General features: G+C 47.3%; 1 protein-coding gene across 1 annotated transcript in view; it reads left to right on the top strand.

Annotated features, from left to right (window-relative positions):
- Nucleotides 1-25,424, top strand: part of MICAL2 (microtubule associated monooxygenase, calponin and LIM domain containing 2) — a 117,852-nt gene that overhangs the window by 72,920 nt on the left and 19,508 nt on the right. Inside the window, exons 26-30 of the mRNA XM_083864309.1 lie at nt 13,125-13,317; nt 16,226-16,398; nt 17,438-17,512; nt 21,366-21,463; nt 23,331-24,513. Coding sequence (XP_083720435.1) covers nt 13,125-13,317; nt 16,226-16,398; nt 17,438-17,512; nt 21,366-21,463; nt 23,331-24,513 — 1,722 coding nt within the window. The remainder of the gene's footprint in view (nt 1-13,124; nt 13,318-16,225; nt 16,399-17,437; nt 17,513-21,365; nt 21,464-23,330; nt 24,514-25,424) is intronic.

Raw genomic sequence — 25,424 nt, 5'->3', positions numbered from 1 at the left:
TAGAAAAGGTAATGTCTGTGCTCTTTGTAAGGAATGTTTTTCTCTCTGTGTCTGTGCATGCGCGCTTCCCTGTGCCTTTAAGGTAAGTTAGGCAAGTAAAGGGTTTCTTGAAAGAGCTTGTTAAAGCCTTATTTCTTTCAAATAACTGAAGGAAAGATTTAAAATAAAGTCAGAGTGTGATTACCCAGCTGATTCTCGGGGTTAACATGAGCACCCATTTGCATCAAGCTCACACACTCCACGAGCAAGCAGTGTCTGAGCACTTCCCTGCTTTCCTACTGGAAAAGTGTGGTGTAAAAGGTTCTGTAGAAAAAGTAGCCAAAACGATGCAAATTCTAGTCTTCCACCCCAAGTGACATCATAGGCAGGCCTAAAAGTGCATGTGGTTCTCAGGGTGAACCATCAACATGCCAAGTTGCAGAGTGCTTTGGTTGGAGTGGTTTTATTACCTGGGCCTTGTTTGGCACTCTGAGGAATGAGTTTATCTTGCTGCACAAAACATTGCCACCCCTCTCCACGACCAACTCCCACCATGATTTTGTAGGTGTTTTTCACATAAGTTCCAGTTTGTATAATCACAATGTGACAGTCTAGAAGGGGAAGTGAATCCCAGCAAGAACCAAGGGCTCAGGCTGATCAGAAAGTGCACTGAGTCTGGCTGATGTGGTCATAACCCACCTGTCCCCGCCGAGGATCCCTCTCAAAGGGAAGGACCCTTGGGAGTTATCTTAGGAGCAGTTTTAGGAGGGGCCAAACACCTGCCATTTGCCCCATTTCACATGCCTCAGGCAGGGATGTGGGTATTGCTCCTTATCTTGCTGGTCTGTACATTTGCATGATTCAGCCAACTGTATTTATTTGTGTGGGTATCCTAAAATTACTTGATGGCTCTGAGAGTCCCCACGCTGTGCCCACACAGAATCTCTCTGTTTCAAGGATCACTTCCTGCACAAATGGCTGGGATGTGACTCCCAGGGTATTTCAGGGCTGCAGTGTGTTGCTACAAAGCTCAGCATGCTTTATTATGAAGGTCATGACATAAAGGTCTGCCATTTCAAACCACTTCCTATTGCTGTGTTTTTTACTCTCTGTTGCAGAGTCTTCCTTGCTCTTCCTGCCCAGTGAGGATTCTGTCCTTCTCCTTCTAAATCTTCTGTCTTCATTTTACTTTATAATCTTAACTGAATATTTTTATTAAATAGTTTTTAATTCTGTATTTAAATTTTCACATGGAAATTCTGTATTTTGCACACGGTGAAAATTGTTTTAGCTTTATTTATGATATCTGCTGTAAACAAAAAATAAATGTAGTTCTTTATAAGTCTCCTTGTTTCATCTCTTCCTTTTATAAAAAATCTCCTGGGTACAGAGACTTCATAGTGACTTCATGCTGGTTTTGCACCTTCCTCTTGTGGTGGATGCTGTGGTGTTACCCTGCTGGTGGCCTGAGCCAGAGGCCCCACAGTGTCCCTGTGGTGGTGTCATTGCATGTGTGTCCCTTGTGGAAGGGATGCACATCAAGGTCCCTGGGGAGTTATCCCCTTTGCTGCACATCCAGGGTGACTGGTGCTGGGATTTACCTTTCCTGGGGATGAGGAGCTGGTGCTGGTGGGCATGGGGCATACACAAACAGCACTGTCCTCCTCTCTCTGGCCTCTGCTGCCTTTCCTTACACTATTATTTTACATATTAACACATGTCATAAAGGTAATAAGCTAATGTTTTTTGGATTTTATGTTGTGTTCAGGAAAAGCAGGTAATAAACCCAGGATAAATCTTTGCCTTTGCTGCTCGCTCTGGAGTGCTATTCCCAGTACCTTCTGGACCCCTGGAAGCTGCAGCTCATGGTGACTCAGTGCCTGTTAACAGTTGCCTTGCTTTATTTATTTGGGTTTTTTTAAATTTTAATTTTTTGTATTTTAAGATGGTGGTGGAATTCTTTTTAAACAGCAGGTTCTCCAGATGAGCTTTCCTAAGTCTTCCTCCCCTTCATTTTCTTTCTTTTGCTTATTCTGCAATTCTTAAGCTATAATCTCTTCCTTTGCATTTCAAAAAAAAAAAAAAAAAAAAAAAAAAAACAACAAATCCCAGAAAGAATAGTCTCAAGAGTTTAATGGAAAGACGGTGTGATTTTATGTTTTTTAATGAATTGAAACTGAGCCTCACTGGGGTTGTTTGAATGACAGAAATTATTTTTTCTTTAAATTGTTGCTAAAGACAACATTGCCAAAGAAGAACAAATGTTATTCTCAATTAAGTATTCCATCTTCCCCACCAGAGGAAAAACCACCAGGCACAGTTATAAGTTTGCTGTCTGAGGGGGAGATGATATCCATGAAGAAAACATGGGGCAACAAATACCACTGAGGACAATACTTGGCACTTAATTGTAACAGATAGAGCAATTCTGGTAAAACTGAATTTACTCTTCGCACAGTTTACAGCTTTAGGCAGAGGCGGTGGCAGGGAAACATCAGAGGAGTTTTTTTGTCTGCAGAAGGTGATGATTTGTTTGGCACTGAAGTGTTGAGCAGTATCAGATGTTTATTCTGTTCTCACAAAGTTTCACTCATTCCTGCTAAAATACCAGTACAATAACTTGGAATTGGGGTAATGTTAGAGTCTGGATTTATTTCTCCTGGAGATGCAGAAGGCCCAGGCAGTCACATCACTAGCCAATGCTGTCAGCAGAGGGATTTTACTTTGCACTTGTGGATGAGGCAGGATACAGTGTGTGGACAAGAAATAAAACAGACAAAATTATCAGCATGAGAGGAGGAAGTTTGTCTTAGTTCCCTCAACCTTGGTCAAAATTATTACACAATAAAACCACATGTTCTGCTGCTGGTAGTGCTGCTGAAGGGAGAGCCTGGTGGGTTAAGGTCTGTGTGATGTTAATAAGCTGGTTTGGGACTCCTTATGAAGTGCAGGAAAAGGGAAAAAAACTTGCCAAAATTGCACTTCCTTAAGAAGTGCAGGGAAAGGGATTGAAGCCAAATTAATCCTCATTGAAATCTTGAAATCAGAGAACAAAGCCTAACAAATGCTCTGGAAAGGAGATATGATCAAATAAAACCAATTGAAAAAACACAGAAAATTTGGAAATGGAGTGATTACAACCAAATGGACTGAGATGAAATGAGGGGCAGAGAAAAGGACCAAAACTTGCCAAAATTACTCCAAATCCTGAAATCACGGAAGACAAATGTAAGTGAAGATAGAGGAGAAGAAACTACAGAAATGAAATCTTAAAGATAAGAGAAGGAAAAAAAATCAGAAAGCAAGCAAAAACAATAAAACTGAATGGAATGACAAGAAGTGTGAGCAGGAGACCTGGATCTTCCTGTTGCTCTGCCCTGGAGTTCCCTCCAGAGGCTGGGGTGCTCCCAGCTCCGGGGCTGTCAGCAGTGTCCCCAAAGCTGGAATGCTGTCTCCCTTTGCAGAGCTGCAGTTGTTTAAATGAGAGGCAGGCAGGCTGCTCCTCTGGGCTTGCCCTGCCCTGGGACTGGGTGCCTCCCCAAAACCTCTGGGTTTGGAGCAGGGGACACCAGTGCCTCTTGGCACAGTTAATGCCCTCTAAGACCTGATATCACAGCTGCCATTCCAGCATGAGAAGGACAGAGGTGATGCTGGCAGGCTCAGGAACTGCTCTGTCTTTCCTCCTCTTTGCACAGCTTCAAATGGGTTCTGAACTTGTCTGTCGCCACAAGGGCCATTTGGATTGAAAATAAGTACAGAGACGTACCTATTTTCTTTATTAAAGTTCTTTTTTTTTTTTTTTTAAATGCCAGGCTAACCTTTCATTCTCAAAGCCAGGCAGCATTAACTGCCTAGGTGTCTGTTAATGAAAGTCAAACATGTCAGCATTCACTAAAGGTAACCCACCTTTATTATAATTATGCTAAGCCTTTAAAATTAAAAAGGTCTTACGGGTTTTAAACATACTTGATTTGAATAGAAGAAAACAGACAAAACTTCTTAAAATTGCTGAAATTCAAACACCAGCCTTTCATTAACTCTACCAAGAAGAGTAATTTCTGTTCCTCTGAGTTTCTTCTAAATTGCTACAGCTGTAAAATGCCAGTGAAAGTTACTTCTGTGTGTCTTCCAACTTCAAGCAAAGACTATGGTTTGCATTTTTCCACAGCATTATGGCAATTAGTTACTATAATTGGCGTTAATTCACTTCTGGCTCACTCATTCTTCACATTCCAGTCAAAACATTGAGTTTTGAAATGCACTGAGTTCTGCAATAATATTTATGTTTTTGAAGACATGACATGTTTGCAGATGACTTGAGTTTTTTTCCTGAAAGATCATGTCACTGAAGAGAAGACATTATGTATTAATGCCTGATGCAAGTATACGTATTAGTCATGTAAATTTTTCCCCAAGTCTCTTTCCTTTTCTTCATGAACTGTGCTCACATTAAAAAAAAGGGAGGCTTTAATCTCATCAGGTGGTGGGCTCCAAACTTGTTTGAAATGGATGGAACTTCTGAAATGCTTATTTTGAAGTGTGAAATGATGAGATTTCCATGTTGCTATAGTATTGAATTTGCCCTTTCAGCATTTGTTCTGCAGGTATTCATTCATTCATTTCCTCACATCTTTGTTTTAAGGGTTTTGGTGTTTTGAATCTGTATCCAAAAACACTATTTTGACAGACACTGAAAACTGAGAGTGTTGTTGCTGCACTCCAAATTCATAATTAATACATGCCTTAATATACCAGACTAACACAGATTGCTCTAATTAAATATATATTTAATCTAAAATGATAGAAGTAGTGTGCTATCATAGCAGGTTTTGTTCAAGAATCAGTTTTTCCTAAAGACACATATTCGGTATATGTAATAGGTTTCCTCTAAGTTTATTTTTTTCTCCTTTTTCTCTGTTAATTTTTGTTCAGTTTGTATTAGCACATAAATGTGCACTGTCCCTTCAGATGCATTTAGAAATCTGGGGGGTCTTTGTCTGGCTTTGAGAGCTTCAAATTCCCTGGTTATATTTTGAATTCAGAAGTGTTTGTTTACAAAGTGATGGAGAGTTGGAAGAAGTACTTTGCTGCTGAGGAACTTCCGTAGGTGCTTGCATGGGCTCACAGGAGAGTGGGAAGAGACAGTCTCCTGGCAGGGGCAGGAAGAGGGGCCTTATTCCTGCATCAGGGGTGGAGAAGAGGGGGCAGGAAAGCCTCTGTAGGCAGTGGTGGTTGGAAGCCAGGCAGGTGATCTGGTCCTGCTGCCTCAGGAAGCTCAGTGCCACCCCATGGATAATGGGAGCAGCAGTTCCCTTTACTCCTTGCCATGTGTTAGCCACAACAAAGAGGAAATTGCTTCTGTTAAAGTGTGAAGCAAGCATGAGGATAAAGAAGGGGAGATGTGGCAAGAACTGAAATCTGTGAAGTGTCAGCCACCATACCTTTTGTAGGAATCCTTTTCTGAGGGCAAAACCCTGCCTGTTGGTGTCTCAGGTGAGGTGAAAAGTTGAAGGTGGGACAGTTGAAGGTGGGAATGCTGCTGGAAGCCTGATAGCCTCCTAAGGCACATCTGTGGAACACCTCAGTGGGATGTCTTCAGTTTCCAGTTTCCTGACACGGGCAGTGCTCCCATGCAGCCTTGTGTGTTTTTGAGTTCAGGTTGCAGCTTAAGCTCTGACAGGTCTGAGCTTGGGTTTCACTCCTGTGGGCTGCTGAGCCCTGCGTTTCAGCAACACCAAGGTCTAACCAAGCTGGAGGTGTTTCCCCATTCCCTGTGCCAGTCCCACGTGGGCTGTGCTTCCCTGGAGAGATCTTTCTGCTCAGGACCTCGCCCCTGAGCTCACCGGGTTCATTTCAGCTGTACTTGCACAGCTCTGGTGCTAACACACCTTCTTTCTGTCCCCACAGCTCTCCTGAGGCGCTGCTGTTTTGTAAGCTGGACTCAGCCTGGGTTTTTTTTTGTTTATTGCACAGTGAGAAGGCAGGCAGTAAAGCGGGCTGGGTGTGCTGCAGATCAATTTGTGGTCTGCTGACTGAATTTCCTAATGCCGGTTTGTGATGCCAGCTGGTGTTTGCTTTCACCATCAGAGCTGCCCACGTTTGTGAGTAACTTCACTTCGGCTCCTGTCAGTGCCTGAGTCAGCAGCTCCATACAAGGCCAGGCAGGGTCCACTTGCCCTGTTGGATGAGTGATGAGGTGACACAGTTTTAGGGCAGGCCAGGAGCCTGGGGATTGCTGGCTGGGAATGCAGGATGCCAGTGTGGCTGGAGCCTTTAGTGGGGCCACTATGCTGTGTGAGGCAGCTGCACAGCAGGGAGGGTGAGCCCTGTGCCAGCCCTGAGTGGCTAGGGCAGTTCTGGGTGAGGGCAGTTTTGGGTAAGTACTGTTGTGCTACTCCTGCTTCACAGCCCTCAGGGTGTGCCAGAGGTGTCAAAACATCACATCCCGACTGCAGGCTGGGACAGATGATTCCAGGAGGTTTCATTCTTCCTCCCTATCCTGCAAACAAGGCCCACAAGGAATTGTTTCTTGTCTGCTTTTCCATAGCTGTGGAGCAGGGATGGAGCTGCCTGCCCTTGTGGCAGGGCTCCCTTTTACTGGCAGCAGCAGGCAGGGATAATTTCTTGTCCTTTTTGAGGGCCTTGCTAAGAGATCTCCACCTGGACAGCCACCAGACCTTGTGTTTGGTGTGTGGGGAGCCCCGGCCTGGGCACACCAGGAGTTCTTGGAATTGTTTTCTGGGCCAGCCTTCCTTGAAAATACTTTGTTCCTGACCACCAGTACCTTAAGTGTGTTGTGGGCCAAAGAAGAAAGGTAGATATAATTTTAAAATTTGTTGTTTGCTGGCTCTGCTTGTGCTTTTCATCTGCCTTCAGGAATGTTCTCTGGGTTTGTGTGAGTCTTCCATACTTGGGTTGGCTTGGCAAGGTTTGCTCTCCCTTTCTTCTTATGTAGGGCTCCCGTTTGCTCTGACTCACTTTAGCCAAAACATCCCACAGGATTTGCTTAAAAACGAATTCCCTTCACATGACTTAAAACCAGCTAAAGAGGAGGAGGGAGGACAGATGTGAACACTCCTGGCTGTTTGTGGCCCAGCAGCATTGACTCCATGGGCCTTGGCTGGGGATTTTTGGGGGAGCATCTCTGACCATTTCAGCCCATGCTAAAAGGACAGAGGACAGACTCCTGAGGGGAACTGCTCAAAGCCAGCTGGTGTCTGGCACTGCTGGCGGGGAGGTGAAGGGTGTTTGGCCAAGCCCAGGCCTGGTGCCATTGCGGGCTGCCCCGGCAGGAGCTGGCGGGTTCCCAAGGCCGTGTCACCTCCGTGCCAGGTGGCAGTGGGGTGATGTGGCTTGGCAGATGAGGCCAGGAGCAGCCCGGCCGGGCTCAGGCTGCCCTTAGAGCAGGACTCGCAGCATCCCCTGCCCGTGTCCTGGGGCTGGGGGCACTGAGTGCTGCTGCAGCGATCTGCGCCTTACAAATGGTAACAGGAGAAGGTGTCGGAGCCCTGGGTGGGCAGACGCTAAGCCCCTTTGGAAAGAGCCGCTTCTTTGTCACGGCTGCTTCTGGGCACGTCCCTGAAGGGGACCCATGCCAGGGACTCCCGGGGGACTGTGGTGTTTCCATCAGCTCAGCAAAACCCATTGTCATCGCCCCTCCGAGCATGGCAAGCCTTCAGAGCTCTGAGAATAGTCATGTAGCCCCTGCCTGTGACAGGCAGCACAACTCAGACATGGAAGGTCTCTCCACTGCTGTGCTGTGTTGTCAGCTTTGCCCTCGTACCCCAGGAAGAAAGGCAAGCCAAAGTATTAGCAAAACCTCTTGAGACCCCAGAGTCCCTGATCCCACATCTCAGGAGATTCCTTGTTTCTGGGTGTTGGGATGGCTTTGGCTCTCCCCACTGTAGGGAGGTTTCAGTGCCGTGTTCCTGCCTTGGTCACAGAGCCTTTGCGGGATATTGATGCTGCATTAAGGCCCTGTGGGATGCTGAAATGCATCCAGGCTGAGGTTGCCATTGCAAAAAGTTATTTTAAAAAGAAAAAAGGCAAAAACGCTTTTTAGGTATTGGTGGATTATCACTCTGCAAGCAGTGTGAATTTTACAAGCCTGTCATTGAGAGAGTCAGGGTTGCACTGAACTTGGAGTGAGCAGAAGAGCCACACTGAATTTGCCTGCTTTTGGTTAGCAAGACAATGCCTTGAGCCCATGAACTTCCTGAAGAGCTCAGCCAGGGAGAGCATCTCCAGAGAGATGGAGGGAAAGGTCTTTTATAATATCTTTATCTCTCCCTGCTGCATCTCTGACTAATTTGAGGCCTGGTCCAGACATTGCTGTCTCAAATGCAAAGGTGAGCTGGCAGAATATTGAATTAAAACACTTGATATGACAGTTAATGAAGAGAAAAACTATGTTTTACTGGAAAGGGGTTTGTATCTGTATCAGTCCTTGGGGTCTGCAGGGGCTCTTTGGCCAAACCCATGGATTGGAGGGAGTTTTGACCAGCCCTGATCTCTGGGTGAGAGCCAACCCAAGTACAAGCCCTGCAGGCTGAAGCCTTAGGAATACTTCTTGGTTATCACAGGGCTCAGCTAAATCCTTGCCCTGTAAGGAAAACAGTTGTTTCTCTGCCCATGTGAGGAGGATGAGGTGAGTTTTGAAATGCAGACAAAGGAGAAATTGTTTTTATCCACATTTTTCATCGTGCTTGAGTGGGAAGGTCAGATGAATATGTGATTGTTCTGCTCAAATCACTGGCTGTGTTGCTGCTGTTTAAGTAGCTGAAGGCAGCTAAGCTTCACTGCTTGCATAAAAAAACCCTTAAAAACCCCAACCACCAAACAACCCCCCCCCCCTCCACAAACCCTAAAGTTCTTTGCTCGAAATATGCACATCAGTCAAAAACTTGGTCAGGGTTGTGGATGAGAAGGACCATCATATGGGGGTGACAGCAGAGTAAGGAGGAAGTTAACAACAGCTGGAGGAATAGAAGACATAAATTCCTTTAATCCTCTCAGCAAGTTGGAGCTGTGTACATGCAGACCCTACAGGAACACCCCGAGCTGTGCTGGCTGCAGGACCTGAGGGCTCCCCTCAGCCCAGCACAGGACGGCCCCAAAGCACAGGCAGGATTTGGGAATTAGCACACTGGCTCCTCGGCTGGCTCAGGGAGCTCCATCGCCCAAAAAGGGCACAGCAGTTGTTGTCAGGAGGTTTCCACTTGAACCACTGCTGAGGGACTCAGGTGGCATGTGCTGCCCGTCCCCATGGCCGTGCTGGTGTGACAGACCTGCTCTGACACCTTCCCATGCCTGGCTTGTCCATGCTCCTCCAGGCCCCTTCTGTGGGTAAATGGAGTGTTTTGGCCAAGGATTGGTAGGGACTCCAATCCAAATTATGCTGTGGAGCAGGCAAATTCCCTGCTGGAGGGAGGTCTTTAGCATGGTGAGGCACAGGGAGTAGGAAATGTGGCGGGAGCATGATGGAAATGAAGTAAGACCTTACGCAAATGCTATTTTGAGGGACTGTTTCCTGAGGACTGGGGTTTCCTCTGGGAACGTCCCGTGCTGCCACGCAGAGGTCAGTGGCACAGCACCACTTTGCACAGGCAGGAAACAGGGCTGTGCCCTTTCCATCCTGCACACAGGATACCTCTGCAGTTTTTACTTTTTATAAAGCTCCCTTCCTCTGACTCAGTCTCTTGGATTCTAATAGAAAATCTCCTGTCCTGGAGAGGAAATGATTAAAGTGCTGGAGCATCTCTCTTATGAGGACAGGCTGAGAGATTTGGGCTTTGAGAACAGATCAGGGGACCTCAGCTAAGTCCATCAGTATCTGGAGGGAGGGTGAAAAGAGGGCAGAGCCAGGCTATGCTCAGTGGTGCTGAGCAATAGGATAGGAGGCAATGGACAGAAATTGGTGCACAGAAGGTTCCACCTGAACATGAGGAAGAACTTTACTGTGCAGTGGCTGTGCAGAGGAACAGGTTGCCCAGAGAGGGTGTGTGGAGTGTCCCTCACTGGCAATGCCCAAGAGCCAGGCACAGACTTAGGAAAGGACTTAAGCAGCAGCAGTCTGAGGTCCTTCACTAACATTCTAAGGTCCTGGCAGTCTCAACCTGCACTATGATGGGAATCAGGGCACTGAGGTTTACAGCCTGGTTTCCACCCTGAAGTCAGAATTCCAGAAAATCAGGGTCCTCCTGCTCAGCCCTGCTGATGTCTCACTGAGGACCTTGGTGGTGCTGCAAGGATGAGTGGCTGTTCTGGATTCAGGGAGAGCTGTGAGGCTGGAACTTTCTGAATGACCTGCTTCTAATTTAGCCTAATTTAGCACCTGTTCAGGAGCATAAACATGTGCCTCACCTTTGTGTAAGCACTTGGGCTGATTCAGCAGAAATCAGTTCACATAGCTTTTCTTCTCTAACTAGAAAATAAGAGCTTTAAAGAAGTCCCAGGTTTCTTTTTGAATGCTTTGTTTGTATCAGAACATAACTTCTCCTTTTGGATCCTCCTCAAACACGAGCGGCAGCGTGGCCGGTGGCAGAGGTGCAATGGTGGCTGGCTGGATGTGTTTGCACTGCTGGGGGGGAGCAGGTAATGATTGCCAGGTGGGACCAGGCCTGTGGAGCTCTGGGATTTTGTTTGGATTGGCCACACTCCCCCCACGGTGCTTACACAAGGCTGGCAGCAGCACATCCTTGCTGCTTGAACTCACTCTGGACCCCGTTGTCCTCAGGGATTGAAAACTCTGTTGCATTTTAGGAAGGATCGGTTGGGTGGTGTAACATCCTCAGAGCCTACAAAAAACACCCCTGATGATGAGGGACATCTGGGACATTTCTGCTTTCTGTTTGAGCCTGTTAGCCAAGGGCAGCCCTGGGGTGAGGGACAGAGGTTCTAACATTAAACTTTCAAATGCCCTGCAGGATATGTGAGCCAGTGTTGGAGTTAATGTGCACATGTGGGTGTCCCATGCACTGAAGCACCAAGATGGTCCAGTCTCTGCTTCTGTGGAGCTGAGTGCAACGTAATTTATTCAATTTATATGTCACACTACAAATACTGATAAAATACATTAGTAAGGAGCGGGTTTGTTGTCAAATCCTAGAGTGGTTTGGGTGAGAAGGGACCTACAGAGGAGTGGTCCATCCCCTCTGCCATGGGCAAAGGTGCTGCTGCAGGATGCTGGTCTTAAACCTGGTTGGCATCACTGTGGATATAAACTTGCTCAGAAAGAGCTTTGCTGTTTCAAAAGCTTCCTGAGAGGTTCAGCTTCTGGGTGCAGGATTCAAGAAGGGGAGAGATTGTGATGTCAGAAAGAAGTTTACAAAAAAAAAAAAAAAAAAAGAGGACTGCAATAGGAAAAAAAGCAAGCACAGAAATTTAGCTCTTCGGAGAGGTAATGGTGCCATCCATCACTGTCATCTGGTGTCCTGGATGGCACCCTGAGGTCCCTCACCAGCTCTGACTCTTACATGTCCCTAATGGTTGGAAACTGGATGTGCAGCAAGCTGATGCAGAGGGACGTGTTTCTTGGAAATGTGTTCACGTTCAGGAACCATGCTGGGAATCACTGTAGGTAGTCTGTCTGTCTGTCTGTCTGTGGGTTTTGATGGTCTCCAGCTGTGTGTCTGTTAGTCATAAACATGTTTTCTCCTCTTTCCTGTTAGCGTGGCAAGGAAAGCACAGTGCGTGGGGTGGGAAGGACCACGCTGAGTGTGCTAGCCATTGGCAAAGCTGACTTTCTTTAGCAGCCACTGGAAGTGACCCTGGGCAGTGTTTATTGCCAGCACGGGTACAGAATTTATAGAAAGAGCTGGCAAACTATTATTTGTATTTGCTTGCTCTGATTCTCATGTAAAATGCACCATCTTTTAAGGAGAAAGTTGAGTTGAAGGATCTGGGATTTACAAATTGGCTCAAAACACTGGTTCCTACTTAGCTGCTGGAGCCCACATCTTTGGGTGGGTGGCCTGGCTGGGCCAAACTAGAAGTCAGACATAAAAATCAGAGAGGTATGAATTTCTTCCCATCTCCCAGAGGAAATGAAACCTCTGCAGTCAAGAAACACGTGGCTGCTGTAGTGCTATTGAGCTGGATGTAGGGCCTGAGCACATTCAAATAAAAACTTGTGGGGAGAAGGATGAGGTGAGTGCACTCCTGCAATTAATGGAGGCACTGCAAGTTAAACAGGAGTTCAATTGATGTTAACTAGATGGTTTGCTCCAGTAGATGAGAAAATAAGCCATGACCCAAGCTTGATATTTTTCCCCCACTTAGACAGGTGTAATTTAGAGTGCTGAATTGGATGCAGTAAAAGCACACCACACACGGGCAGTGAACCAAGCACAGGTACTCCCCTGGAGCTTGTCATTTGTCCCTTCTGCACCAAGCCCCAGGGAACTTTGCAGCTGATGTGCTTGTATCTACTTGGGTGGGAAATTGTGGATGGATAAGGTTGCTCAGAAATTAAGGATTTCACAGGGAGAGATGATCTCCTGTCTTAATCACTTGGGGTGAATGATGGAAAAGTGGCTTTATTCTTTATTCCCCCTGCCTGAATGTGAAGCTGAAGGATAACGCTGTTCAACTGCTGGGATGCTGCTTCTTTTCACAAATCAGGGTCTGTCTTTGCTGTAAGCCATCAGCATATAACCCAAAGAGCCTGTGTTAATTTTGCTCACTCCTGCTGTCTTAAACTGACCTAAACTTGGAGTGAGATGCTGAAGGTTCAGCCACCCAAGAAAGGTTGGTTCACCTGCCTCCTGCCACACACACAGGTCCATACGGGGCTGGAAAAGAGCCCATAAATCCCTACTGGTGTGGCACTGCTGCCAGGAGGCACCAGGCTGATGTCCATCCCTCTGAGCAGTGCCAGGACCCGCAGCTGCAGGAGCTGAGGCTGCTCCTGAAGGTTCCTCCTCTCTGGATCCAAACTGAGGAGCCCTGACAGGGCTGTACTGGGCTGGAGGGATGTTTTTGCCATGCCAGGCTGTCAGTGCACACGCCCTGTCTGCACCTCTGGGTACAGCGCAGGACCCCGGGCAGAAACCAGCGACCAAGGACCACTCAAATGCAGGGGTGAGGTGCCCCATGGACTCCCTCCTGCTCTAACAGCCTGCTGTGTCACCTTTGTGCCTTCCCAGGCTGCTGCCTGCCCATGGCTGACGAGCCCACCTCCCCCAAGAAGGCGAAGAGCATCCCCGAGCAGCAGGAGCTGGAGCGCTGGTTCTGCCCCCCTTCCCCCGAGTGGGCCATCGTGAGGGTCATCCCCGAGGAGGAGATGGCTGAGCACAACCTCCTTGCAGTTCGAGTCATGGTCACCAGTGATGCCAGCAGGTACTTCAAAATACAAGTAAACCCGTAAGAGCGGGTTGGTTTTCTCTGGGATGCTAAAGAAAATCATAATAAAATATAGTACTGGATGAATGTACAACTAGGTGGGGGAAAAAAAGAACCAAGCAAACCCCCCCCACAAATGCTCAGAACAACAACTGTTCTTAACCGCAGCCATAAATCCCCACAAGGCCCATGAATCACTTTGCAGGAAATCTTCAAACATTCCCATCCCACACAGGGGCCTGAATCAGAGGGATAAACATTGCTGTGATCAGCTTGGGTTCAGCTCTTGGAACGGACAGTTTTTGGTACGCAGGGATTTGGGCAGTGGGTGTGCTGTAGCAAAAGGTGCATCCTGTGACATGGCCACCTCCCACCTTGGGCCCCATCCTGCAGCTCCACACCCTGGGCCTCTCCTGGGTTTTGAGAGCCTGCCCATCCCTAAGAAATCTGAAATTTAATGAACCTTGGGGAGCTGTCAGAGGAAGCCCAATTTCTACATACTCATTAGAATATATTCGCTTTAGGGCAGGGTTCTCTGGCAGTTTGTTCCATCTAAAGATTAGATTGATATCCCCTGAGTAAAGCACTTTTCCTTACTGAGAATTAAAAAGTAAGAGGAGGAGTGAAAAACGAAAAGAAAAAAGGCAAACCCAAAAGACCAACTTGCAAACACTGCTGCTCTGCAGGGAAGCTCATTCAGAGTCCTGGCACCCTCTAAATACCTGCTTGTGGTGCTGTGTGCAGCTTTTGGAGAGCAACCTGGCTCTGAGAAATGCAACTTCTGCTATTCTCTGAGGTGGCTGTGACTGGGATTTGTGTCTGTGAGTGCTGGGTGCCCTTACAGGGAAGGATGAGCCTGTCCATGAGGACATGGAGAACACAGGGAAGGGCTTCCTACCTGTTTGACAGCTCCCCTGCAGAGCATGTGCTGGCATCCCCTGCTAACACCCTGCAGCTGCCAGGGCATGCAGGCAGTGAGGAGAGCTGGCTAATCCCCCTGATCTGAGGGATCAGCTCCTTTCCCTGTGGCGGGACAGCAGGGCCCCTGGCTCCCTGCCAGCAGGACGTGGCACGAGGGGTGACAGCACAGCGGGTGTCAGTGGCTCTGAGGTGAGCCTCCCACTGTCCCCTCTGCCTGCTCCAGCAGGACAGCCCCTGTCTGAAAGGGGGGACAAGAGAAATAGCAAGTGACAAGTGGCACTGCTGAGCTGGCTGCAGGGAACTCAGTGGGACTGGGAAAAGGACCAGCTCAGTGACACAGCTTTGCAGTTCAGGCTTTAGGTACTGTGAATAATGACCCCTGTTCCAGCAGAGATGAGAGGAGAAACCTCATGCTATAGCACTTACCTCCTTGCTGGCCAAGGAAAATACACATTTTGCTCTTTAAAACAGAAAGATATCAATCAATGTTAATGGCAGGGCTTTTTCTTTTCTTTAGTGTGGCATTCTGCCCAATCTCAGTGTGGTATCTCTCCATCCACACAGGGTCTCAGCTATCAAAGCCTTCATATATTTATATTTTTACATATATATGTTTATATCTATCTGTATGGCTTGAAAGTCAGCTTAAAAATTGTGTTTTAGCATGAAATTCAAGGACACTCTGATTCAGCCTGCTGAGAGAGCAGTGCACCTGGAGAGGTGCTCCCTTCCTTCCCTGCTTTCCTGCCTGCCCTGGCCTCTCAGCACTGCTGGTTTCATCTAGGTGAAGCTGGGGGCCAGAACTGGTGGGTGCTACCCAAATATGTGGCTTTATACAGCCTGCAGCCTCTTCATCCTCCTGGGCTGTGCCCTCCTGGCCTGTCACAACAAAACTCTGCTTTCTGCTGTGTAAACACAGAGCAGTGTTCTCCTGCCACACCACCAGGACTGCTCACAGTGAGAGCTCCTCTTTTTTTGAGGCACAGCTATTAATCATCACAGTAAATCTAAGAATTAGCTTGGCCGTATTGTTTGCATTCAAAGGAGGCTGAGTGGGATCCTGCTGCACTCATTTATGGCAGTGGGATGTGGTCACATCAGAAGGGCTGACGCTGTCTGTTCCCTACAGGCTGGACTTGAGAGATGAAAGAAATAGCCTGATTATTAGAAAAAGGGCTAATAATCACCTCAAAGAGTTGTTGTGCCCTGAGGCAAGGTCAGGATGTGCATGTCATCCACACGTGTGTTTGTGTGGTGGATTTTTAATTACATTTACACAAGGGGATGCCATAATCTGCCTCTGTGATCAGCTCAGGTGCCTCCCTGTGCTGCTCAGTCTTCCATGGGCTGGCCCAATGGCTCCTGGGAATGAGGAGAGTTTGTTTCCTACAGACACATTGTGCACGTTTGAAGGCTGCTTAGGTAGCTTCACTCAGTCCTCTCTCTAGACTTAGGCTTACAATTTTCTCCATCTTCTGGACTCTGCCTTGCTTGCTGGGCCCGTGGCTATCAATGGGACCTCTTCTCCAGGCTTCTTTCTCCTCTTATTTTCAAAAACCTGCAGGAAAAATGTGAAAAGTTTAGAGTTTTGACCCTTGTGCATTGTTTCCAGGCCAATCACAGCATTGCAAATGCTGTTTCCCTTAGTTCATCCTGCTGCATAGCCTTGCAGGCAGAAGTACCTGGCCTTGGTAACTGAGCAGTGAGGGGTTTCATCCCAAGTCCCTCTCAGCAGCACTGTGACTCCATAGTGCCTGTGGGTGCAGATCCAGAGTCTGATGGGAATGGGGATAGCTCAGCTGGGCAGCACCTACAGCAAATCACCATCCTGTCATCAGGGTGATGAAAGAAGGAAAATGAAGACATCAGCTCTGGCTGCCAAACACCATCTTCCTCTGAGACACCCACACTGCTGTCAGTGCTCATGCTGGTGTTTGTTGCACCCCCTGACATGTCCCCTTCCATCTTGCCCTTTTCCCTGTAGCTCTGAGCTGGAGTCTGATTTCAACGGGGACTCCTCGACCTCGGAGGTGAGCGAAGGGCAGTCCTGGCTGCTGGAGCCCCCCGCCTGCTCCAGCCCCATCCAGAGGTGGGCTTCGCTCATCAGGAGCCCCACTGTGCCCGAGGAAAGCCCCAAAACATCCAAAGTCGCTGATGGTAAGCAGTATCCTGACCTGGGGCTGCTCCAGTAACTTCTCCTGCACCTCTTCTGAGGGTGCAGGTAGGACTGGGGGAGACTTTTCAAAGTCCTTGCAATGTGGCCAGCTTGTCTTTTTGGGCGGGGGTTCTGCTTTTTTGGTGCTGTAACTCAGGCTCCATTTCCACGGTGCAGAGTAGCCTGGAGGAGTTGTACCTTGTGCTTGGCTTGCAGGGGTGAGATGAATGTTTTCTCACCTGTAAAATGTTTGGATGGTATATATTAGGCAATGCAATATCTGCAGCACTGCCCAGCAAGGGTGAGGCTGGGAATCACTAGAGAGCTCTGCTTGCAACAATTTAGGTTTCTACAGGGAGCTGCTGAAGGGTTTTGTAGCCAGTGAAAGCACAGGGAGAAAAAAGCATAGCTAGCAGGGAGGTGGGGAGAGGTTTGGGAACAATCTGCCTCCAAATGGAACGAAATTTTTTTCTGGAGCTGGTCAGAACTAAAAGATGTGCTAAGAACAGCCCAAGACATTGTTCTGCAGAAAATAAAAGGCCACCAGCATTCATTTCTTCCCATCTCCCACCACCCCCACATCCATATATGCATTTTTAACCCAAGCAGAAAAGAGGGGATTTTATACATCTATTTAAATAAACTCTTGAATAATGGAGCCTTTGTTGAAGGCAAAAGGACAGCTGTGGACCCCAAAGCATGCCCAGCAGCATGTGGCTCCATGTAGCCGCTAAAGGATTTTATCCTTTTTCTTCCCCAGTTTTCAGCCCATCCCCGGCTGCTGAGGTGGTTTTCCTGGCAGCATCCCGTGTGTCGGTTTGGGATGAGTGAGAGGGTTCCGGAGCTCCTCTCTGGGAGCTGCTCCCGCATCCCGCGGCGGGTGCGCGCTGCCCTCTCCCGGCTGCTCGCAAAGCTGACCCCCTGCCGCCGGGAAATTGGGGCTTTGCTCCTCCACTCTGCTTGGTTTTTTTGCCCACTCCTCTTCTGCCTTCTGGCTTTTGTTGCATTAGCTGACCCTGTGTCCCTTCTCTTTCTGCTCAGCACTCCAGAGAGCCAACAGTTTTCAGTCCACGGCGTTAAATAAGTATCAGAGTTGGAGGAGAAAAATCCAAACGAGTGAGTAGAGCCTGAGAAGTGATTGCATCTTCTATTTATGCTGTTTTCCTGTCTTTTAGTCGTCTGTTTTTCCTCCTTTCCTTTAGAATTCTTGTATTTTTGAGTCACTAGTTGAGAAAACAGAGATCTAAAGCACACCAAATGTTTCTTTCCATTTCTTACTCTGAAAAGATCAAACTCCCTTTCTGTGTGACTGTTCTCTGTGTAACTATACCTATCAGCAGGTGGTGTCCACGTTCATTCTCCAGGTAGGAACACACACTCCCATCCCAGAGCTGCATATTTTGTCTCTAGGCCTGTCTGCACTGATTGCCTTGATCAGATGGGAGAACACTGAGTCTGACCTGGTATCACTCATTAGAAATGCTCCTGGAGGTGCCTATTGACACACTCCCACAGGTGCTCTGTCACCTCTTTTCCCTCTTGGGAAAAAAACCCCAGGTAATACTTCTGGGTTAGTGAAAGGGGGAAAGGCAGTCTCAAGAGGTGAGCTGGTGAAAATAAGTGTTAGTGGTTTTTGTCCCCTTGCAGTTTCCCTTGGTTTGGGCTGACCTGTCTTTACCTGTGGGAATCACACAGGAATGCACTGATTTTGACAGTGATTGTGCTCTATTTACTTCTGAAACAGAGTGTGGTCACCCCTCTCAGCTGAGGCTGCATCTCAGTAACCTTTTTCCTGGGCTGGAGTCCCACCAGTCAAGTCACCCACCTCAGTTTCACCCACCTCGGTTTCACCCCTGCTGCTGCCTGGGGCTGGATCACCCTCCTGCCTCGGCACAGCCCTCAGCAAGGCACACACTTGGGCTCAGCAAGGCTCCTGCTGGGACTGGCCCAACCAGCGTGGGGCTGGGGGAGCTCAGCAGCACCCTAGAGCCCCTCAAAGCTCTGCCACAAGTGCTTTTGTGCCCGGGAGCTTGGGCTGTTGGCAGACTGGGATGTGAGACATGGATGTACAGCATCATCTGGATGGGATCTGTCCACAGGACTAGGTTCCACAGTTTCTGAGCATGGAGGAGTGGGATTTGGGAATGGTGGTGACAGCTGCTCTTTAACCCTGCCCCAAGCTGACTTCTGAAACAAGGGGCATTTCTGCTGCTGCTCAGGGTCCCATTTCAGAGAAAGTATGGCTCTGCTTCTGAAACAAGTATGATCCCTGTGTCCATGAAGGGACCAGTGCTCAGTGGAGGCATTTCAGCTTGCTTGCTTTGAATTCACAAGAAAGCTTCGAGATTATTTGCAAGTACCCACTGTGGGCTGAATTTTTATATCTCAAATGATGAGATAAGGTGTGCATTTCCTCTCCCTGGCATCAGCCTTGCCTTCAAGTTGGGTGCATGTGAGCACTGTCACTACCCACCCACAGTCCCCTGGAGTCCTTGGGTGCCTCACATGTGGGATAACTCAGTAAATCTCAGTAGAGCATGCACAGGGCTATTTCATGGTCCTGAGAGGAGGCCCCCACCAAGCCCTGTGAAGGTCTGTCCCTGGAGAGGCAGCTGTGGCAGACAGGCAGGGAGGACAGGGCTGCATTCCCTGGTATTCCCTGCACCCCTGAACCATGAGGCTTTGCCAGGCTCTGTCCCACCCAGGGGAGGGCTCCCCCATGCCTGGGATGAGAAGGTGGGATAGGGTGTCCTCAAAGTCTCCTGGCATCCCTGTCAGCCTTGGCTCTGCCTCTTGAGTACTGTAAAGCATGTGAGAATTGGCACAGACATCAGAGTTTGGCTCCACCAAAGGCTTGGGTTTAAAGCCGTGCCTTAATTGATCTCAGTTTTTAAAAGGTCAATCAATAATGATTCTTGATCTAGGTTTCAGTGTGGGGTAAGAAAGATTGTTAGAGAGGAAAGCAGAGAAGACTAGAGGGGGTGTCACTCTTAATTTTGACTGATTTTCAGCTCGTTCTCAGCAAGGGCATTACTTAATGGTTTGCCAATTAATTTTGCCATCATTTTGTTAAAATCTTCCGTGGGCCTCAAGGGCTCTAGAGGGAGCTAAAAGCCTTTGAGAGGGAAGCAATGTGCTGCATGAGTTTGCCTGAACCTCAAGTATGCTGTTAAAATGAGGTGTAAAGAACAGTCAGCATACACTGGGAGCAGAATAAAGGGGTTTTTTACTCTCTGGAGGAAGACTGTAAGTCATAGTTTCTATATTTAATCCAATTTGATTACAGGAATTCATATGATCATCAGTCACATGAAAAAAACCTCTGTCTCCCTTTCAGACGTATTTCCCCAAACACATATGTTTCATAAACAGCACGGTGTAGGCAGCCAAGGAGAGGAAATCAGTGTCATGGCTATATTGGCTGAAAGGCTCAGAGCAGGATATTACCTTTCAAAACCTTTAATCCCCATTGCACGGCCACAGGGAACGCCGTGCTCTTAATTTATCTTGGGATTTTGGGCCACGCAGATCATGATAGTGCCCTAGGGAACTTTTTTTTAAAAATCCTGTTTTGAGAGCAAAGCTGAAAATACAGGTTCAGCATCTTGGTGGGAATGAACCCGTTTTTCCTGTGACAGATGGGGAGCTGTGGCTTCGTGTGGAACAATGTTCTCACATGTGCAGGCCTCGTCTTTGTGAGCCTGCCCACAAGAGCTGGGGTGGGAAGCAATTCTCCCCATGGGCACGAGCAGACCCCCTGGGCTGGGGGTTTTGTGCTCTCACCAGCCTTCTGACTGTCACTGCTGCAGCACTTGCATTCCCCCTCAGTGTCCTGAACCATTGTATTTGTTCCTGCCAGGAGGCTCAAGGCTTTAGTGGATCAGGCTGAACCCCCCCTGGCTCACTTATGCAGGTGGTGGTGGTGATGGCTTTTTTACCCTAATTGTGGCTTCTCATGTTTTCCCGTGGCTCAATTACAGAATATAAAGGTCAGCCCCTGGTTGCCATCCCTGCAGGAGCTCCTTAACAGGCTCCAGCAGAGTGTGTCCCTCCAGTCTTGATCAAACATAACAAGTTGCATCAAGATTGGGTACAAATAGATGAGACACTGAGAGGAAAGGAAACTCAGCCTCCCTCCCTGGCTCTGCTGAAGTCCACATGCTGGAACTGTCCTCTCTGTCACTGGAGTGTTGCTTTTGTCCTTATGCACCTTTTAATCCCCAAGTAAAAGAACCAAAGTTTGCATGGATTTCACAACTATGGTTGGATTTGGGAGTTAATAACTGAGCTGTAAATATACTTCTTGTGTTATAGCTGGACATGATAATATCTTGGATCAGGGATACTTTCATTTTTCCAAAGATTATTTATTATGTAAAATTTCCACAGGCACCAATAGTGGAAAGTTCTCCTGCCTCCCTTCAGATGCAAGTTGCCTCCTTTAGGAAATAATTACCTTGCCTGATCCTAGGAGAGCCCCCATCCCACTGCCTGTTGTGCTGGCTTGGGAGACCTTTTTCTGTCCTTATTGCCTGCAGGTGGATGCATTTCCCATTTTTTCCCTATTCTGATGGACAGCCCTCTCAGAAGTCATCCATTCTCTTCATTTCTTGGAACTACCCAAAGTTCAAAAGTCACAGGTTGTTTTGACTGCCTCTGCTTCTGGGGCCTGAAGGCCCTCTAAAGAGGACTGGTTTTCCAGAAAGATTCCTGGAACTCAAAAGCTGCTTCACTACATCCAGCCAAGAAGAGGAAGCAGTTCAGGTCCACTGCTGAAAATATCAACATGTGTTTGGCGCAGCATGCATACGCATATGTGAGCAAGGCCATGAACTTCAATGTTGTAGGTCAGTTCTCCAGGTTTAACTCTATCCAGGAGGCTGTTCAATCTTCTACTCTTCTTTAATTGCAGACTTCACTTAAGACAAATTCAATACCAATGGGAAGGTAAAAGTCTTGTCTTTTGCAGGCTTTCCTCTGCTGTCAAGCAAGAAACCTGGGCTACACGGGAAGGACAGCTCAGCCAGCTGCCAGAGTGCTGCTGCAGAGGAGCACTCCCAAACACAGGTACAAAGGAGAGCTGTGCAGAGCAGGATGTCTGTGAGTACTCTTGGGGCATGTCTGCTCTCAGCAGGCTGTTCCTGCTCCTTGACATAGTTTTGGTCCTCACAGTAACCGCTGAGGTTGGAGTCAGACTTGTGCTGTACATAGGGAAGAGACTTGGATTTGATGTAACCACTCCCAAATCAAACAGCTGTGAGACTCAGACCTTGATCACATGAGGAGTTAGCCACTCATCTCTTGCACCAGTCATAAAATCACAGAATAGTTTAGGCTGGAAAAGGGCTTCACATCTCCCACTGCTCAGGAGCATCTTCTGTGTCCTTCAGGACCTTGGATTTTCGTGTTATTTTCTGGGGGGGGGGGGGGTTATTTTTAGGTTTTTTAAGGATGAGGAAGGGTGGGCCCGCCATGAGTGCAGCACTGCAGGAGGAGTTGTGGCTGACCATCCCACGCAAAGGGCAGCATGTCCCTGGACTCCCAGAGCCAGGTGGATCAGGGACCAGCCCATACCCTCCATGCCCTGGACAGTTGTCCTCGTCCTTGGGTTAAACATGACTAAAATTGCTTGACCTCAGGGCCTGTGCTAGGGAAAAGTCAACTTCTCCACATCCACAGTGATGGCTGAAATCCGGTGCAGGACAATGGGGCCAGGAAGGGAACGTCCCAGGGGAGCAGAGCCCCACAATGTTGCCTGGCCATGAGGAGAGGTGGCTGCATTCAGCTCCTCCTGCTCTACCAGCACTGCTTAATGGCCTTCTTCTTACTCTAAAAAGTGAGGATTAAGAGGGTGTCTATTTGTTTATTGTGTTTCTTACTTTTTTTTTTCAATCCAAGATCCCAGCCAGTAACAATTTTAATCATCAAACAGAAGCATGAAACAAAGTGGAATCGTTATTGCCTTACTTCTGATGCTTCTGGGAAATGAAAAGTCAGACAGATTAATGGCTTTGCCCATGTGAATCTGGGTATCTGGCACAGAAGTGGAAGCAGGAATTCAATCTTCACACCATCCATTATCACATAGCACTGATGATAAAATGCCTTCCTTGTAAGAAGGAAGGAAGAACTCCAGTTTTGTTCTGCTGGCTACATAAAGTGGATATTTATCCTTGTTACTATCTTCAGCAGAAGATTTTGGTGGCTAGAGTAATTAATTTAAACCTTTACCAAAGGAAAAATAATCACAAGAGGGAAACTAATTGAATTGTTTTAAACTACCGTCTTACATTTATTATCTTTTCCGTGTCACTTCTTCCATTTCTACCTGCACTATGTAAACATGCAATAATAGAAGAACATTTGGAGAGGATGGACAATGGTCTCTTTTTCTTGCTCAAAACTCTAAGGTGGTGCAACTAGAACACACACAGGAGAACAGAGCAGATTTGCTCTTGTCTGTTTTCCTGGAAATAGGACTGTTTCTTTCTAAAGGAAATATTAGAGGTAATTCATAAAGACATGACAGATTCTTAGCATGAATAACATTATTTTTAGACTATTAAAATTTCCAGTAGTATTAGATCTCTACTCCTAGAGAAATATTGGCCCTCTAGGGAGAAAAGCTTTTCTCACATTATCATCTATGTGTGTATTTGTGTATAAATTAAATATTATGTTAAGTACTATTATGTTAAGATTGAAAAGGATTAAATATTTTATGAAATAGAAGCAGTGTTTTATGAAACAGAGCAGTGGTTTTATATCCCAAAAATATATTTTTTAATGCACTTCACAGTTGACTTCTTACAAGAAGCCATCAGAAATTCCAATAGGACATTTCAAACCCTGCAGCCCAATATTTCAAAGAAAAGGAAAAGCCAGGGAGGTGCCTGAAGACACACATTGCTATGTTCTCCACTCTTCTTTTCAGAGCAGCACCACCACAGGTCCTCCACACACCTCTCTTGGGAATGGGATACTCTCTGCTGATTTTCATGAGCCTGAAGACACAGACAGTGACACTGGGACACACTCAACCTGGGACTGGAAGAGAAAAACACGGAAATACACTTCTGAACCAGAGCACTTGAACAGGAAGACAAAAACGCTGTCATCTCTGGATTTGAAAGAGAAAGATGGCAAAAATACCAGGCACCCAGGAGAAAAGCTTGAGCAAGAATTAAAGGAGGCAAAACAGAGGCTGGGGCTTCGTACTGGACAGCAGCCCTTGTGTGGCTCCATCAGGACAGACTCAGGTGGGAGCAGCCCAGGGCCTGGAAACAATGGAACCTTGGAGAAAAAGGATACTGGCTGGAGAAAAGAAGTGTTCAAACGCCCTGGTTGTCCTGGGCCTCTTTTACTTGCAGATGGTGCTCCACCAACTCCATCTGTGGACACAAAGGATTCTCTGAGGATTGCAGATGTGGTTTCCAGGGAGCATGCAGCTGGCCAGCCAAAATCCCCACTGAGGCTCATAGCCAATGCTATCAAAAGGTCCATTTGGGAGCCTCTAACCTCATCTCCAGAAGGGATAAAGCAGGACTCGGACAGCAAAGTCAAAGCCTCTTCAGAACAAGCCTTCTTCAGCTTCCCCAGCACTCCTGGGTATTCCCTAAGCCAAAGGAACAGGAACAACAATAATACTCAGTCACAGGGTCCTAAAGTAAGGGAGCGGGCAGGAAAACACATGAGAGATGAGAGCCCTTACTCAAATCCATCTCATTCTTCTGTGGGCTCTGAAGGGATATCTCTAAGGGATTACAGGGAAGAGGTATCCTTCACACCCTACAGGCCTTCCAAGATAACCCATATACCTCAGGAACCAGCTTGCAGTAGGATGGAGGAAGTCCCAGGACTCCTGGAAAAGTTTACCTTTAAAGACAGTCCTCTAGGAGCTCCTTTGGATGAAATATGTATCCGTAAGAAAAAGTCCACTCTTCTTTCATCAGAGGTCAAGAGCTCCTTCAAGGACAGTCTGGATGACTCTGCACAAAAAGGGTCATCTTTCAATAGAGTGAGAAGCAAAGCTTGTGAAAGGGAACGGAATTCCTTGGTGTCATCTCTGCCTACCATTAAGGACCATTCTCCAAAAAGGTTGTGTTATCCTTTCACAGGTGAGAACCCCAATAGAATTACTTTGTTGTTGTTATTATTACTGTTGTTGTTATTATTATTATTATTACTACTACTATTGTTATTACGTAACACTTAACCTTTAAAGGACCTGTGGGTGACCATGCAGGCACACATCTATGGTGTACTATGTTTGATTTCTAGTTATTTTCTACACAAGGAGACTTAATAAATACATTTCGTGGCTAAAGTTTAGGAGTTGAGGAGGAGTGGATTTGCAAGCAGAACCTGTTCACTGGACCCAAGTCTGGTTTGCTGCTTGCTGCTGTTGGGATGTGATTGGGTCAGGGAATTGTCCTCAAGAAGTGGAAGGGCTGGAAAGGCAGAGTGGGATGCTTGGAAGGGCAGTTCCTGTAGTGACACTGAGTTGTGGGAGGGGGACTAGAGCAGGCAAGCAAAAGGACAGGCACCAAAAACTCCATTTTTTTTGCAGTGCAGAGCACATTTGCTTTCCCTCCCATGAGGAACCAGAGACTGAAGCAATATGGTTGCAGCAGCAAGAAGCTTTGCTCTGTGTCTGTGATTCCTTAGCAGGTGTCTCCTCAGCTCTGCTGTCAGAGTGCGCTGTGGACGTACTCTTGGGAGCTTTGCAGTGTCATTAATATCCCCTTGTTCTTTAATCTGAGAGGAGAGAGCACCTTATTGACCTCCTCTGACCCATTTGTGAGTCTATCTGGGCAGTGATTAAAAGGCATCAATTTTCTTGTTTGCTTGCAAGAGCAAGGTTGGTATTAAAACTACAGACAAGCCCAAGAAATATTGATGCCAGACCAAGAGCTATCTTGAGCATAGGCTCAGAAAGAATTAAGTGCAGCACAAATTCAGGTGTGAAATATGAGGCATGAGAGCTGCACCCACCTTTCTCTGTGATCCATCTTTCCACTGCAGAAAG

Source organism: Zosterops lateralis, assembly GCF_965231275.1.
Source record: "Zosterops lateralis genome assembly, chromosome: 6".
In the NCBI taxonomy this organism is placed as follows: domain Eukaryota; kingdom Metazoa; phylum Chordata; class Aves; order Passeriformes; family Zosteropidae; genus Zosterops; species Zosterops lateralis.
The sequence above is the reverse complement of the archived record's forward strand: the minus strand, read 5'-3'. Positions and strand labels throughout refer to the sequence as shown.